General features: G+C 45.0%; 1 protein-coding gene across 1 annotated transcript; it reads left to right on the forward strand.

Moving 5' to 3' along the window:
• The first annotated feature begins 12,847 nt into the window (after positions 1–12,847).
• LOC121776414 (protein unc-13 homolog) lies at positions 12,848–16,851 on the forward strand. Its single transcript, XM_042173590.1, has 5 exons — positions 12,848–13,493; positions 13,681–14,553; positions 14,724–15,182; positions 15,476–15,662; positions 15,723–16,851. Exons 1-5 carry the CDS (start codon positions 12,915–12,917, stop codon positions 16,664–16,666), a joined length of 3,042 nt encoding a protein of 1,013 aa, XP_042029524.1. The 5' UTR covers positions 12,848–12,914; the 3' UTR covers positions 16,667–16,851.
• Positions 16,852–17,999: the final 1,148 nt, after the last annotated feature.

Genomic DNA, 17,999 nt, shown 5'->3' on the forward strand with positions numbered 1-17,999 from the left:
TAGACAGCCTTGAACTTCTTCCGCCCCCCTTGAACTTCTTCCGCCCCCCTTTTCCTTCTCACATGCGGCTCCTGAAGGGCTTTAAGGCTTGTAATGGGGCTATTGGGTTGTAGTGTTTGGGGTGGATGTTCCTAAGGCTATAAGGTTCCAAAAAACTACTACTTTATTTTGATGTGGGGGAACTGTGTGCATTTGGGCTCTTGGCTGTTGCTTCTTTTCGGCTGGACGTTTCCTGATATTGGACTCCAACTGGTCAGTAGCTTCTTTGTGGCTTTGCCACCCTTATTCCTTCTTCCTTCTTGTGGTCAAGTGTTTTCGACCATTTTCTTCAACATTTTTTTATGTGGCTTCGCCACCCTTATTCCTTCTTATTTTTTTGGACCTGGGATTTTTCCTGGTCTATTTTCTCCTTGCCCCTCGACTTCTTTCTCCAGTTGGTTTTTCCTGTATGTCCTCCTAGCCAGTCGCCTTCTTGCCTTATGTCTCGCTCACACACAGTCCCAGTGGCTAGTGGGTTATATCTAGGTATAGATTTGGCTAGAAAGAGGGGTTCTAAGGTATTGGGTTTTTTTTTTGAATGGGGGGTTCCTACTGCCTTCAGGACTTGCTACACGCGGTCACCTTACCTTAGGCATCATGTGGCAGCCACTCTTTTCTTTTCTAAATTGGTGGAAAGTGGTTCCACTTAGGCTTATAACTCACCATTTAAGAGGGCTTTTGTATCTGGCTCTAAGGATGGGTTTTTCTCTCAAGCATCATCTATACTAACTAGGAGATACTAGGGGGGTGGTTTCCATTGTCCAACATGCCTTATCTCCCTCAATTCCCCTTGCCATCAGTTCGAGGCAGTTGAGTTTTAAGCCCATTCATAAACACATATATACAAATCCTAGACCTAAACAAACACTAGTACAAACAGCTAACCCAGACCACACATATACACATGTCATACTGGCCATTGTCTCCCCCCTCCCACTTCACAAGTGTCTACCCTCAGATATGGCTGTGAAGTGGAAAATGAGAATGGCTAGTATGGCCGACATACAGACGCATTAACAAAACAAGAACAAAACATTCTTAGTCTAAAACTTCTCACACTTAGACTATGCAATAGGCTAAGTGTGAGTAAACATGCACACGATAAGAACACAGACATATACATATGTACCAAAGTAACAAACCTTGTACTTCTCACACTTAGACTCTTGCATGGTCTAAGTGCTGTGAATGGGGTTTGCATAGCATACACATATGACACATAATTACTCTACCTAAAACAAACAGAACAACAAATAAAATAAAAAAGCTAAAACTGAAAAAGAAAACTAACTGGTCAGTAGGGTGGTCACATATTCCTCCTACTCCTCCGCATGGTAGGGCTGGGTGCAGGTGGTTCCTCGTTATCGGATTGATTCTCCTCAGACTCTGCCGGTACATCGACACCTTCTTCCTCCGGTTCTTCTTCCTCCTTCTTTATTACCTGTGGTTCATCACTCTGGCCTCCATGGCCGCTCGTTCCAGCTCTCTCAGCTGTCTTTCCTTTTGCTAACTCCTTCAGTATGCTCTCCATCACGTTCGTCACACAGGTCAACTCTGCCCTCGCTTGCATGTTCTCCTCTGCTAGTTCAGCCACCGCCCTCTCCAGGTTTGCTTGCCTCTGAGCTTGAACCTCTGCGCCTTGGCCTATTGCTACTCGCCCAGCAGGGATAGCTTCTTCCCCCATGGCGTAAAAACGCGGGGCTCCTTCCCTAATGTCGACAGTGTTTGTGCGGACGAAGAAAGGCGTATCAAATGGGCCAAGAGGATCCACCATGTACAAGGGAGACAAATCTTCGGCCTCCACAATTGTTATGATGTTCCTCACAAAGGCTCTCAATATATGGCAGAGGGACAGATTCCTTGCAGGGTGTGTGGCAATAATGTGGCATTGATAAGCGGTCCAGAACCCAAGATGCACTCTCCTCCCGCGTTTAGCGCACCAGAGTAGGTAGAGCTCGGCCATGGATGTCCGAACTGCACAGTTTGATTGCCCTAGCAGATTGAAATCCAGGTAGAGTTGGACGAGGTGCAAGATGTGGTTGTTGAAATGGATAGAGCGGGATATGGTAGACGCAAACGGCCCAGCAGCTGGGTGAGTCAGTTCTTCCCACGCTTCTTGTGGGTCAAATTCAATATGTCTCCGGGGAATCCCCCTCTCTCTACTTCTCCATTCTGGCCCTATGGCCTCTTCTAAGCTACACATGCCCAACCTGACCGTCCACTCTATCAAGCTCATCCTCACTTCTCTCCCGAATACCCGAAAGGTTATCGACTCTTCATCCAGGTCAATAGTGACCCTGAATCTAAAGGTGGTGAAAAATTCCTTTGCCAGCCTAATGGGTATACTCGGGTACCTATTTTCCAACAACCAGTCGAAACCCAACGCACGCATATGTGACAAGAAAGGCTCACAGGTATTCAGTTCATCAAGAGAGGGAAAATAGAGTACCTTCCCGCTCTTAACCTGCTTGCTGCCATCGTCTTTGTCATCAAACACATCCTGAAGCTTTTTGGTGTTGAAATGCTTCATGTCTTCTATTAGCTTGTCAGTGAGCTCCACTTTCCAACGCCGGTACTTTAATTTTTCCACCGGAAGATGCATCAACTCACGATGGTTGTGTGGGAGCTGCTTTTCGCCATACTCCTCGTCCTCTAGGGATACGTCGCTTTCTGACCACGATTCTTCACTAGCGGTATACTCACTGTCTCTCGGCTCCCTTCGGCGCGGTTGGACTCTCTGTTCTAACTCCTTGATGACGATGCAGGTGTTGACCGTGCGTTGCTTCTTGCTGCTTGGCTTCTTTGTAACATGGGCTTTCCCCTTCCGTTTCCTCTCCTCGCGGTATCTGTCCTCATCTTCGTCTTCATTTTCCTCCAGTCTCTCCTCTGTTGGTGTCGAAGGCTCCTTCTGGGCAGTAGGCTGGGTCTCCACGCGGATATGGGTACTGTCATCTACTGGCTCTGCGTGACCAACTGACTCCGATGTGAGGTCCAGACCCTCAGCCATCTTGTCAGTTTCCTCTCTCTGGTCACTCAGCGTGGGTGAGACCACTTCGGTTGCTGTCGAGGCATCTTTCAAGTTGGTAGCCGACAAGGATTCCTCCTCAGGTTTTGTAGGAGTAGTCCTTTCTTCTTCACTAGAGATCTCCACTGCACTTGCTGCCGTGTTTGCTCCTGCCTTGCTTGATGTCCATTTCCCGAGGCATCTTTGTGACACTCTCTTTGGCTTCGGCCGTTCTGCCTTAGGATCATTCATCAACACCAATTTTCTTTTAACTGCTTTCGGTTTCGATACTGGTGGTGCCACTGGTCGTACTTCGGTCTCTTTATTCTCGATGTGTATATCACTCTCCCCTGCTTCTGGCTGGGGAGTCACTGACTTCGGCCCTTCATCTTCGGTTTGTTTCTCTTCCACCTTGTCTCTTGGTTGGTGGGCTATGCCTTCTGAGTCGCTTACCGCGGTAGCTTCTTCACCTCCTCCTACTGCCTTTGATGCGAGGTCTAGACCCTCAGCCATCCGAAAGTGTCATCTTCCATCCTGTTCACCTCGTCTAAAAGTGCCTGAAACTCGTCATCGGTCATGAGGCCTTGCTTCCTGGCCGTCTCGTTCAGATCTATCTCCTCTCTTTCCATTTCTTAGGAAACAGGCTCCGCGACCAGTGCTCTCTCCGATTCATCCCCTTCCCCCTGACTCTTCTTCTCATCCCTTTCTTTCCCTTCGGTTTCCCCTAGGTCAGAATCATAGTGGGCGGAAAGGGGGTTAACATCCATTGGTGCTGTTTTTTGGTGAGTCGGGGAGGGTTTCGAGGATGCCGACAGAGCGATTATCGAGGGAGATTACTTTTCTGGTGAGGGTGTTGAGGAAATCGGAATGGAGGTTGGTGGGTTCACCGTAGCCTGAACACCTGTTTCTGGGTCGGTATTATCGGGGTTCCTCTGGTCATGCTTGATCCGTTTCCGATTTGGCTAAAACCCGCCAACACAGCCGCCCATCTTTATTTGGGTCCTGCTGCCTGAGGAACTCCGCCGGTACGTTCAAGGGAACCATCGCCGGAGCCTGGGGTATCTGCACTTGCGGTTGTGGTTGTGGGCTTGGCGGCCGCTCTTCAGTCGGCGGTTGGATTTCTGGGGTTTCATCTCGGAGATTTGAAGGGAGTCTCACCAAGGCTTGTTTGTTGGCCGCTTTCTTTAAATCAACTTGTGGGGGAAGTGTGTCTGCGGGTAGAAGGTTTTTTGCAGCATCCCCCTCTTTCTCTAATTCATCATTTGAGAATTCCTCTGTACTGGCTAGTAGTTGAGCCCCTGCGGCTCCAATAAATTCTGACTTCTGAAAAAAGTCCTTAATTGCTCACTCTATCTCTTCACCAGTCAACCTTTGGCTGCTGATCAGATCGCACCATGCAGCTGATTCTACATCAGTCTGTCCATACACATCTAACGCTTGGAGTTTTTCCTGCAATAATTCGGTCTCAAGAAAATCTTGGACTAGGGGGTCAATTACATCAACATAGCATAGATTTTCAGAATCGATAGGCTTCTTCATGGCCTCATTGATATCAAAAGTGAATTTTTCTCCATGAAAATCAATGCAAATTGTTCCATCAGCCATGTCCACGATTGTCTTAGTTGTTCTAAAAAATGGTCTCCTTAACAATATACCGCTAGACTCCCTAGCTTCAAACTCACTCATCTTGATCACATAAAAGTCAGCAGGGTAAGTAAAATTATGCACTCTCACCAATACATTTTCCAACACGCCCTCAGGATTTATGCATGACCTATCAGCCAGTTGGATTAACACCCTAGTGTTTGACAACTTTACTCCCTTCGACTGATTATATATTGATAATGGCATAACATTTATAGATGCTCCCAGATCACACATCGCCTGCTCGATTTTTACATATCCTATAGTTATAGGTAAAGTGAACATACCTGGGTCGGCTCTCTTGGGCGGTAGCTTCTCCTGCACAATTGCTGACTCTATCCCTTCCACCATGATTTTCCCATCTTCCTGGGCTTTCCCGGCTATGAAATCCTTGATGAATTTCCTAAGTGGGGGTAGCTTCACGGCTTGGAGGAACGGTATGGTGACATCCAGCTTCCCAAAAATGGACATGTAGTCCACTGGCTTCTCCTTCTTCCTCCTAGTCACGAAACTGTAATGGAATGGTTTTTCCTTTTCGCCTCGTCTACTGGTTCTTCAACAGCCTTTCCTGAGTCTCTCTTGGGCACATCCTGGGCTGGAGTCTCTGTCGTGGGTTCCGTTTCCTTAGGAGGGTCTTCCCTGGACCGTACGCCTTTGGTTTCATCTTTTTCCAGTGGTGCTTCATCTAAGAAAAATGGATCCTGCATCTGAGGCAGAGGTCTGTTGAGCTCTCCCGCCGAGACAATGTAGCTCAGTACCTTCGTTTTACTGGGCTCTCCACTGGGTTTCTTCGGTTGGGGTCCATCATAGGCAGTACCGAACCGCAATGTGACCTTGCTCACGTTTGCCTTTTCAGGTACATGGACTGTAGATGGGAGTTTCCCTGAATTCCCTTACAATTTACCCATCGAATTTGTCGGCTTGGCTAATTGTCTATTCATCATATCTATGTTAGCCTTATGCTCCTTATGGGCATTCTGCATCCCCTGCACTACTTCATTATTAGACTGCAATTCACCCTTGATACTCTGCTGCGAAGCGAGCATTTCTCCCATCATGTCCTCCATAGATCTCCTTGACCTGTTAGGATATTGGAACTGATTCGGACCTTGGTGCTGGCTATACTGGGGGTTTTGGTTGGGTTGGTAATTCTGGAAGTTTTGCTGGTTCTGGTTAGGAGGGTATTGGTTGTACTGGGCAGGAGAGTTGTATTGGTCTTGGTGATATTGATTCTGGTTTTGGTTCTGGAATTGATTCTGGTTCTGTTGGTGTTGGGGACCTTGATTATGCTGATTCTGGAAATTTTGGTAGTTCCTCTGGTGTGGTGGCACATAAACAGGGTTTGAGTTTTGGTTCTGTGGGTTTTGGTTGTGGGGTTGTTGGTTCCTCCCTGACCAGTTGAATTGGTGGTCTGGGTTTGCTGGGCTACGGTTGGGATTTTGGTTCGGGTGGGGGTTGTATTGGTCCTGACCTTGACCTTGGTTTTGGTTTTGGTTTTGGTTCCCATCGCCGCATCGAAAATTTGGATGGTCCCTCCATGGTGCGTCCCGCTGTCTCCCCGGGATCCAATTCCCACTAGAGTTATAGTACCCTGCAGCATTGACTTGCTCCATATTGATGAAGTAATTCGACTGATCGTAGGTTGGCCCTTGATTTCCCTGCTCTGCACCCTTGTAGCTCCCAGTTGGGGAAGGTGGTGACGTGTTCCTCTCGATCGCGCTCAGGAGCGTCTTTTTCAGCTCTTCCATCTTCAAGTTCATCTTCTGCTCTATCTTCTGCTCCTGGTCAGCGGACGAAGCACTCGCAATCCTTTCTCTGCTGTATCCATCTCTCGAATTGTCGTACTCCTTCTTCGCGCTCAGAAGCTTCCCTAGGACCTTTTTCGCTTCACTGACCCTTAATTGCGTGAAGCTTCCTCCTGACGACGAGTTTGCCAGATCCTTTGTTGCCTTATTCATCCCTCCATAAAAGGTGTGATGTATCTCTATGTCTGCCATGTAATGGTTTGGACATGCATCCAAAAGGCTCATATACTTCGCCCAATAATCACTCAAGGGTTCGTCGTACCCTTGCCTCACACTGGTTATCTCTCTCTTCAGCGCACTCGTCTTTGATGACGGGAAAAATTTGCCTAAGAAGGCTGACTTGAAATCGGCCCAACTCTCAATGGAGTTGGGTGGCAGACGCATGAACCATGTGTTAGCCCCCCTTTTAGGACGAACGGCAAAGCCTTCAATCTGTAGTCATCCTCGGTCGCTCCCGTCGGCCTTCTTTGTGCCTTACAAATCTTACAGAACTCATGAAGGAACTCGTAGGGCCCTTCATAACTCTTCCCACAGTACGTGGGTAGAATTGCGATAACATGGGGCTTCACATCACAGGCTGTCTGTCCCGGGGTGACAACTATTGCTTGCGGCGGTTCTCCGTCGGCATGCGCGTTCAGCGATCCGATCTCTGGGTCATCGTCTACGTGGGCAGCCATCCTCCTTGGGTTACCTTCCAATTGTAGCACCGGTTCTGGTATTCTTCCTTATATGGTGTCTTGCTCTTCGTCACTACTCGTGCCTAGGTCAGATAGGGCTGTCGACAGGCCAGAACGAATGGTCACGAGTATAGTCCCTCGTTGGAGTATCTTCGGCTTCCAATGGTCAGGAGCCGAACTGCTTCTCATAAACTGAAATAAAAAGAAAAGAGAAAAATTATGCACAATATATACGCCAAAATATCACACACAATAACAGTTAATAACGCCATCCATCCCCGGCAACGGCGCCATTTTTTATGATGCTCACAGGCTTGCAGGTGTCGTGTTAAGCAAGGATGTATCGTACTGATCAGGATAGAAACCCCGGCTAAGCCTGAACCTGGCATCAAAGAAATTCCTCAACCCACTTCTACTGGCTAGTATAGTGGAGGTAAGGGTTGAATCCCACAGAGATGGATGCGCTTTGGGTAATTGTGGTGATAGTCTGGAGGGGGGTTGGTTAGCTACCACGCTTGGGTTGAGATTCTACCTAGACAGGAATTAAAGGTGGTACTCTACTGACTGGGTGGTGTGAAAGTGGACGACATGTGGTTGTGTACGTGAGAGTGGGAGACAAGGTGTTTCAGGGACATGTGGAAAGTAGATAGTTACTATAAAAGGCTAAACGGAATATCAAAGAATAAGTGGTGGTTTGGTGTCTGCACTGTCAGGTCTGTAGGGTACCAGCATGAAAAGCAAAAGACAAAAGCAAAAAGTAACTAAAAAGTAAAAGTGGTCCCAAACTTGGATGTGCATGTTATCTTCTTCAACAAGAATGCAGAAAATCAAACAAACTCAGATTCCATGGTTAACATTTGCAGATCAACAACTTCATAATTCAGATCCACAATTAATTCACTAAAATTCAAAGAGTAAACCAGTGAAATCAAGAACTACACATACTGGACGACATGCAAGGTGGCAGAATCGCGTAAACTCAGATCTCGCACTTACTCACTTCAGAAGTTAAATCTAAACAGCAACTTAACTAACAATCACAGATCAAGCAACTCCAAATGAAATCATGCCCTTTAACACTTAGAAATTACCGCAACAACTAGATCTAAGCTACCTAGGTAGAATGAAACAGATTTCAACCGAAAGAGATGCATAAAAAAAACAACTTCATTGCATAAAACGTTTGGATCTAAACGAAACACATCAAAAGATCACAAGTACTGAAAATGCAACAGATCCAACGAAAGGAAACCATGTAAAGATTAACTAGGAAAGCGAATAAAGATTGTTTTGCCACTCCGGGCGATGAAACTGCTACGACTACGAAATAAACTGGCTGGAACGATGGAATGCGAATCTCCGGTGGACTGATGGAACTTCAGGTGACCATGGTTGTGGTGAGGAACGAGAAGATCTTGGATTATGCTAAAGGAACTGATCTACCGAGAGAGAATACTCTAACTAAGTGTGAATGTCGATGATCATTCTCTCTCCAAGTGGCTTCCTTTTATAGGGAGGCCTGCCCTTGCTTTTTAGGGTAGACTCTCTGCGTGAAATGACTCTTTTGCCCTTGTTTGTGGTTGATCCTTCCCAGCAATCCTTCTACTCCATCTCGAGCCTTTTTGGCATGCATCCTGGTCAGTATTGCACCCTTCTGGCGCTCTTTTCACCTGAGTTATCTGAACCCTCTCGTACTGACTGGGACCTTTTTCCTGCACACTCTAGCAACTATTTTGCAGATATAATCCAATTACGCACGTTATACTGACCAGTAACCAAGGCCTAAAATGCGACTTATCAATCTGCCTTACTTACAATTTCTGAAAATTATGCAAAAACTATAATAAAATAACTAAGTTATAATTATAACTGAACCATGTATTATGGTTTCCTTATATTGGTCTATGTAAGGGTTCGGCGGCGCACACCCGAACTCATATTAGTAGATATTGTCCGCTTTAGGCAAAGCCTTCACGAGTTTGCTCTAGAGACTATGGCTGGCAAAATATACCGAAATACCGCACTTACCGTACCGAAAAAATACCGAAAATACCGCATTTTCGGTATACCGCATTTTTCGGTACAGTATGATACCTTACTGTTAGATTAAGGTACGGCAAAGGTATGAATTTTGCATATATCGCGGTTGTATATACCGTTAATAATTATATATATTTAATATATTTATTATTTATAAAATTATAATATTTAATATATTTATTATTTATAAATCAAACAAGTATGATTTGCGGTATACCGCGGTATACCGCAACACGGTACGGTATACCGCAATGTCGGTAAGGTAAAGGTTTTCAAATATTGACATACCGAATTTTCGGTATACCGCAATGCGGTATACCGAAAAATTCGGTAAGGTATAGGTATGACATTTTCTCATACCGCAATTTGCGGTACGGTATGCAGTATGACATTTTCGGTGCGGTATACCGTACCGTGCCACCCCTACTAGAGACGCTCTCCAAAAGGCCTCATACTAATAAAGTTGGGGTAATTCAAATATATGCTTGCAACTCATATTCTTCTCCAATGAGGGTTATGGTTTGTATCCCATTAGTCTACGTATGTAACAATATTTAATAACACCGCAACCCACACTAATGGGAGTTATGTTCCTACAAAATTTTGAGTTCATATGGATAGATCTCTTAAATTGAATAATTTCTAATCATATCTTGATTCATGCATTTGGAAGAATAGTGGCAGAGATTTTAATTATTGAGTTGATAAATGGGCAATCGATAGGTAAAATTATGATTTCCGTTAGAGAGGAATTGGAGATTTTGAAGACAATTTACATAACATAAAATGAGCACGAATATTAGTGGAGGATCAAATTTGAAATTGGCGGGACTAACATTGCTAAAAGAAAATTCTGTATCATCTATTTTATGATCCAATGTTCCACATTAGTTTTTAGTTCTTATGTTGAGGGCTGATGTTAATTAGGGGATTAGTAGTCAGTACCCTAGGCATATAAACACAAGAAAGGTACACATTTAATTATGAAAATGCAAAATAATTTTATGATATAACATTATTACTTTAGTTTTAATGGATTAGAGCATCATTAACATTGCGGGCCGGACCGTACTTGGGTCCCGGCTCGCGGCCCCCGGAGTTAAACGGCGAAGAAATGCGGCCTGGGACGGTCCCGGTGACGCAGTCGCGTCCCGGGGCCGCGCCCGGGGTCCGGCCCGGCTCAGGATTAATCGTTCCGGGACGGGACGCGACGCGGTCCGGCCCAGCGTTAAATGGTGTTCGGGACGGACCGGGCCGCAATTCTATTTTTTTAATTAAATTCGAAAATTTATCTATAAATACCACTTCATCCATTTTCATATCTATTCAACTTTATTTCTCTCCCTCTCACACTATAAAATTCGAAAAAAAGGCCTTCCCACCATGAAGGTCAAAGAGCAATCGAAGCTCAAATGGGCCGAATGTTAGAGGCGGCGGTGCCGACAATCCAAGAAGAAATCAACAACGAGGTGGAACGCTACCAAGCTGTTGTTCAAGCGTGGAATGAACAACACGTCCGGGTACCACGTACTCGGATGTATATCCACCGAGACCGTGAACAAGCTGGTTTGCGACTTTTCACAGATTATTTCTCTAGAGATCATCGATGGAGTGATCAGATGTTCCGTCGCCGGTTCCGGATGCGGAGGCCTTTGTTCCTGCGCATCGTCAACGCAGCTGTAGCTCGTGACTCGTATTTCATGCAAATCACCGATGCTGTGGGCCGGAAAAGTATATCGACTTTGCAGAAATGCACATCTGTCATACGTCAACTAGCTTACGGAACTACATCAGATATGGTCGATGAGTATTTCCATGTAAGCGAGCATACTGGAAGGGATTGCCTAGCTAAATTCTGTCGGGCAGTCATTGAAGAATTCAAGGATACATACTTGAGAAAGCCAACCACCGACGACATTCGCAAGTTGGTGAACATGCACGAGCGGACCCACGGCTTCCCGGGAATGCTGGGCAGCATCGACTGTATGCACTGGCAGTGGAAGAATTGTCCAACGGCTTGGAGAGGACAATACACTAGCGGGCACAAGAGCACACATCCAACGATTGTGTTGGAGGTCGTTGCCGACCAACGATTGTGGATCTGGCATACCTACTTTGGTGTCGCTGGGTCAAACAACGACCTCAATGTGTTGAACAAGTCTCCATTGTTCAATGACTTGTGTGTCGGGCAAGCGCCGAACGTAGAGTTCACTGCCAACCACCGTCGGTATAGTATGGGGTACTATCTGGCAGAAGGGATCTACCATTGATGGCTCGTGTTCGTTAAGACTGTCATATGTCCGACAACGGATAAGAGGACATTGTTTTCCCAAAAGCAAGAGGCGGCTCGGAAAGATGTGGAGCGTGCATTCGGAGTCCTCCAAGTACGGTGGGGTATTGTGAAAGGAGCGGCCCGTGGTTGGCAGCGTCCACTAATCGCCGATATCGTGTATGCATGTATCATAATGCATAACATGTCGTTGAGGACGAGGGAGAAAATATCACTTTGTGGAGCGACGATCCGCTCTCCAGCACCGCCAGTAACTACACTGTCACTGCCCCGCCCGTGCACGGCGTTCCTCCCGACATGCGCAATGTCATGGCCCGTTTAGCTGCGATGCGCCAAGAAGAACTACACACTCGCCTCCAAGCGGATCTAATTGAAGAGATTTGGACACGCACCAACGTTTTTCAGCATTGACGTTATGTTTTTATAGTTTTTTTTGTATTTTTAAATTTCTATGTTGTAATTTTCAATATCCGAATGAAGAACAACTTTTTCGTGTTTTATATTTTTCGGCGTTTTTTTTCACACGTAAAATAAGTTGTAAATTTTGAATAGTGCAATTTAATGGTTGTGGCCTGGGATGGGGCCTGCAGGGTTAGAGAAGTTGTGGCATGGGACTCAAATTTAGGGGAATGATGACGTGGAGGGGACTTGGAGCCTGAATCCGGGCCAGGGTTAATGATGCTCTTATCATACATTTTTCGATTGAAATCAATTATGTTCCCAATATATTTTTTCCCCATTTTTTTTTCATAAAGTCAAACAATTTCTTAAAACTCTTACCGATTAAAATTAAGACATTTATTGGCGGATGGAGGGAGTATAAAATATCGTAACCTGCATATGCTTGATATATTAATAAATACTCCCTCCATCCGCGAATAGGAGCCCCGTTTTTCCGTTTGAGTTCGTCTGTGAATAAGAGTCCCGGTTCACTTTTACCATAAATGGTAATAGGGTCCCACATTCCACTCACATTTTATTTAAAACTAATATATATAAATGAGAGTTATATTTCACTAACTTTTTTTTACCCACTTTTTTTAACATTTCTTAAAACTTTTGCCCAAAAAATAAGACTCCTAATTGCGGACGGATAGATTATAAAGGATATTATTGATTCTTAATTATGAACTGAGATGTGATATTTTAAACCATATTAGTATCATAAGTCTGTATGACACACATATTTAGAAGTGGTTAAATAAATCCGGATCGCAAACTAAAAATGGAATTTTCCTTAAATAGTTAATGTTGGATAGTAATCTTTGTAATGGCAAGCCAGCCACCTTATTTCTCAACGTTTATCATCTCTTGCCTCCTATTTTCTTAGCACTATTATATGAATTAGTGCATCTCTCCCGCCAGATTCTTCACGACGTAGATTTCCCTCGCCGGAAATTCGACCCCCGCTGGCAATGGGTCGTGATTTCCGCATTTCCGTGAGCCCCCATAGCGCCCCCTCCTCGCCCCGCACTCCTAGCAGCCCCCGTTCGTCCACACCCGCACACGACCTCTCGTCGCCCTTCAGCGGGATCGAAGGCCTCGAGCGCGATGAGCTCCGCGAGGCGGCCTACGAGGTGTTCTTCACCGCGTGCCGCTCCTCTCCCGGCTTCGGAGGCCGTAACGCCCTCTCCTATTACAACTCCTCCATCGACACCGCCGACCCGTACGGGGCTTGCCCCGGCTCCCCGGGGAAGCACAACGGCCCCGGAACGGCCGTCACCAGCCGCGTGAAGCGAGCATTGGGGCTCAAGATGCTGAGACACTCGCCTGCCTCACGGCGGACAAACTCATGCGGGGCAGTGCCCATGCCCACGTCCCCTGACTCGTCCACGCCCGACCCGTCGAGCCCGAGGTTCGGCTTCACGGTGCCGCTTGTTTCGAAGACGAAGCGGCCGCTGACGTCTGCGGAGATTATGCGCCTGCAGATGAAAGTGAGTGAGCAGAGCGACAATAGGCTGCGGAAAACTCTGATGAGAACTCTTGTTGGCCAAGTTGGTATCTTCAAATATACAGTACTACTTAAATGCATAACCAGAGAACACGAATTTATTTGAAAACACCATTTTAGTGAACTAAATATTTCTGTTACAGTGAAGTAAATTGGTGTTCTGTAGTTATGCATTAAGATTAGTTATAAAGTTAATTTATTTAGGTGGTGGTGGTGGTGGTGGTGTTCAGATGGGACGGCGGGCAGAGACGATCATCCTCCCATTGGAGCTTCTCCGCCACCTAAAGCCATCGGAGTTCAGCGACGCAGACGAGTACCACATGTGGCAGAGGCGGCAGCTGAAAATACTAGAGGCAGGACTAGTACTCCACCCATCCATCCCCTTAGACAAAATGGATGCATTCGCCATCAAGTTCAGAGAGATTCTAGACACTTCCAACCAGAAGGCGATTGACACAGGAAAAAACTCTGTTACCATGCGAGGTCTGTGCAACTGTGTGGTATCTCTGGCATGGCGCAGCCCCAACGGGGGCAGCACCGATGTCTGCCACTGGGCTGACGGATACCCTCTCAACGTCCACATCTACACGTCACTCCTGGCTTCCATCTTCGACTCCAAGGAAGAGACCATGGTGCTAAACGAAGTCGATGAGTTGATCGAGCTCATCAAGAAGACATGGTCCACTTTGGGAATCAACAGATGTGTCCACAACCTCTGCTTCACATGGGTTCTATTCGAGCAATTCGTCGCGACTGGCCAAGTGGAACCTGATCTCCTAGCTGCATCTTATGCCATGTTGACTGAGGTTGCTAGTGATGCTAAGAAATCAGACCGAGATCCTTACTATCTCAAAATGCTCGCCCAAGCTCTTAGTTCCATGAACAAGTGGATGGAAGCCAGGCTGCTTAATTACCATGACAATTTCAATAAAGAAACAATTGGCCTAATGGAGAATATGCTTCCTCTGCTTTTCTCCCTTACCAAAATATTAGAAGAGGATGTACCGGATTACGTTATTTCCGGTCAAGATAACGCCGACGAATTCACTGGAAATCGAGTTGATTATTACATCCGATCATCTCTAAAGAACGCATTCAACAAGGTTTGCAAACAAATACTCCTCTGTCCGCCATTACTCCTCGCTAGTTTACTTTTTACAACTTTTAGTTATGTACCCCACATTCCACTAAATCACTGCTCTCACATTTTATTATAAAACCAATATATAAAAGTAGAACTCACATTCCACTAATTAATCAAATGGGAAAAAAGATGGTAGAAAATGAAGATGCAATGGAGTTGATGAGGAATGGCGAAGCGCGAGAGGCAAGCGAGCTGCTAATGAAGTTAGCAGGAAAAATAGAAGAGTTGGCCATGAAGGAGAAGGACACTTTCAGCCCTCTTCTGAAGAGATGGCACCCGATCGCGGCTGGGGTTGCGGCAGTGACGCTGCACACGTGCTACGGGGGTTTGCTCAAGCAATATTTGACGGGAAGATCGCCGCTCTTGAATGAGACGGTGATTGTTCTGCAGAGGGCCGGGAAGTTGGAGAAGAGCCTGGTGCAGATGGTGGTGGAGGATTCGGTGGAGTGCGAGGACGGCGGCAAGGCCATTGTAAGGGAGATGGTTCTTTATGAAGGGGATAACGTCATTTTTAAACAGATGAAGCAATGGATTCAAGACAGACTGTCCAAAGGGAAGGAGCATGTCTTGACAGCAAAGCAAACCGAAGTAATTATTAAGTCATCATAATATCTCATAGTACTATTTCATTTCATAGGGATGTGATACAGACTATAATCTAGACCATTGGAAAATGTCAACAGATGACAAAAATCATAGCAACAAAAAATATCAACACAGTTTCAACGGTTGATGTTGTGTTGACATTTTTTGTTGCTGTTATTTTGTCATCTGTAGACATTTTCTAACGCTGTTAAGATCAAAGTTTGGAGTTTGTAGAATATTTAGAGTTTGCATTTTATCACTACCCAATGAATATATGGTTGGTGTTGGTATTGCAGACATGGAATCCCAAGTCGAAACACGAACCTCACGCTTATTCAGCAGTAGAGGTGGTCTCCTTTGCCAAGGAAGCCCTCGAGAATTTCTTCGACATTTCCATCACTATAACCGAGGCCTCATTCCATTATCTCATCGATGCCTTGCAGACCGTCTTACGTGAATACATCGCATTTGTTGCCTCATGCGGTAAGATGAATATATATATCTGTCTATCTGCGTATCTGGTTTCATGAATCAGTTTTGTAGGAACAAAGCAGGGCTGCATGCCTACACTTCCACCACTAACACGGTGCAACCGCGACTCAAAGTTCGTGAAGCTGTGGAAAAGGGCGGCTTGCAGCGTTGGAGTGGAGGATCTGAACCAGATTCTGTCCGGGGGTGATAGAAGCCATCAGAAACCGACGACAAGCCGCGGAACGCAACGGCTGTACATAAGGCTCAACACCTTGCACTACCTAGTCTCCCAGCTGCATAGCTTGGAGAAATCAGTGTCCATGTCGGCCAAAGTCCTCCCCAACAAAAGGAAACCGTCATCCACCTCCTACTTCGAATCCAGTCTATCCATGTTACGGATCGCCTGCCAGCATGTCTCCGAGGTGGCTGCGTACCGCCTCATATTCATCGACTCCAACTCGGTCCTGCACGGCAGCCTCTACGTGGGCGGCGTGGGCAACATGCGCATCAATCCGACGCTGAGAGTTCTGAAGCAGAACCTCACTCTCCTTTGCGCCATCGTCAGCGAGAGAGCGCAGCCGATGGCGCTCAAGGAAGTGATGAAGGCGTCCTTCGAGTCGTTCCTGAGGGTGCTCCTAGCCGGCGGCAACAACAGGATGTTCTGCCAGCTGGACCACCCCGCCATAAAGGAGGATTTCGACCTCCTCAAGTCGTTATTCTGCACGTGCCTGGTCGAAGACGACATGGTGGAGAAAGAGTCTGAGGTGGCGGAAGGGGTGCTGGCGCTCATGGGGCAGTCCACGGAGCAATTGATCGAGGATTTCAACAGCGTTGCAACGGAGCCGTGTGGAGAAGACCGGAAGATGCCCATACCGCCTACCACTGCAAACTGGAGCCGATCTGATGCCAACACCATATTGAGGGTGCTCTGTGCTAGGAAAGATCGAGCTGCCCATCATTTTCTCAAGAAAACTTTTCACATGGCTAAGAGAGGGACTGGCATTAGGGTTCCTTGAGATCTAAATTAAACAAATTTAGAGGAAGATCGTATGTGTAAATAAGATTTGTTTTATTTGTATCCATTTTTTGTAGATGTCCACATAAAGATAAAGGTGTAAAGATTTTATGTTATCAAATAAGATAGAAGAACAGACAACACTGCATCTAGGTCTAGTCCACTAGGACCCACGGGTCTGGGTTAGCCCTATTCCGGTTGTTGGCTAATCAAATTCTAATAGGTAAGAATTTTCCAATTCCAACCCTCTAAATTTAGCTAGCTATTCTGTTCACCCAATGGGTTTCTTACTACACTCACGTCCCTATCTCTACTCATATGGCAGTTTCTATCTCGTCTTGCGATTGTTAGGAAAATTCTGATAAAATAAAATTAATTGTCGGGCGTAACACAATCCAAAGGAATCAAAGAAGTACAAAGAAATGAAACTACTAATTGAATTATTAAATAAAATAAAGAACAATATTTTTAAGCCTCGTCGAGTAGACCTCTTTCTACAAGACGAGATATGGTGCTCTTAGTTCTCAGACGAATCATATTCATGCGAAGGTGATTTTTATTTTTATAAAAGTTAATTTTAATTTTTGTAATTTATTGGTGACGGTATTTCACTATTGAAATTTATATGTTCTTAATGTATATATTTTTTAGGTGTTTGCGTTATTGTATTAGATTAGATTAGATTAGATATTCAACATATTTTAATCAATATTTATAGGCTAATTTAAATAAATATTTATTTATTATTTTTATGCATAATAATTTGATATTAACGCACCCTTCGTCTTTAGAGTATCTCCAAGGGAAGAAGTAAATGAAGAGGTAAACTAATATAACTAACATATATACCTTTTTTCGTAAAAAAATCCTTCTCCAAGGGGAGATGTATTTGAGAATGTATTATATTTTTTCCCATTTTGAAGAAGTATCTTTACCTCTCCATTGATGGAGAGGTAAATCTTATAACTACCATATTTACCTTTTGTCATGAAAGATTATTCTCCAAGGGGAAAGGTATTTGAGAAGGTATTACACTTTATATTTTTTAATGGATTATGTACTATTATTTTATTTTAAAAATATAATTTACCTTTCTATATACCTTTTCCATTTGAAATATGTTACTTTTTAGAAGTGTATAGTTCACTTTTTAAGAAGGTAAACATATGATATACCTGTCGTATATACCTTTTCTTGGGCGGCATGAGATTTTATGCAAATTAATTTTGTGTGTTGAGTGATTAAAGTAATGGATAGAATAAAGTAGGAAATAATATATTTCTACTTTCAGTAATGATTCATCTTGGTTTAGACAAATTAAAAAGAAAAATAGT

Source organism: Salvia splendens, chromosome 18, assembly GCF_004379255.2.
Source record: "Salvia splendens isolate huo1 chromosome 18, SspV2, whole genome shotgun sequence".
NCBI lineage: Eukaryota > Viridiplantae > Streptophyta > Magnoliopsida > Lamiales > Lamiaceae > Salvia > Salvia splendens.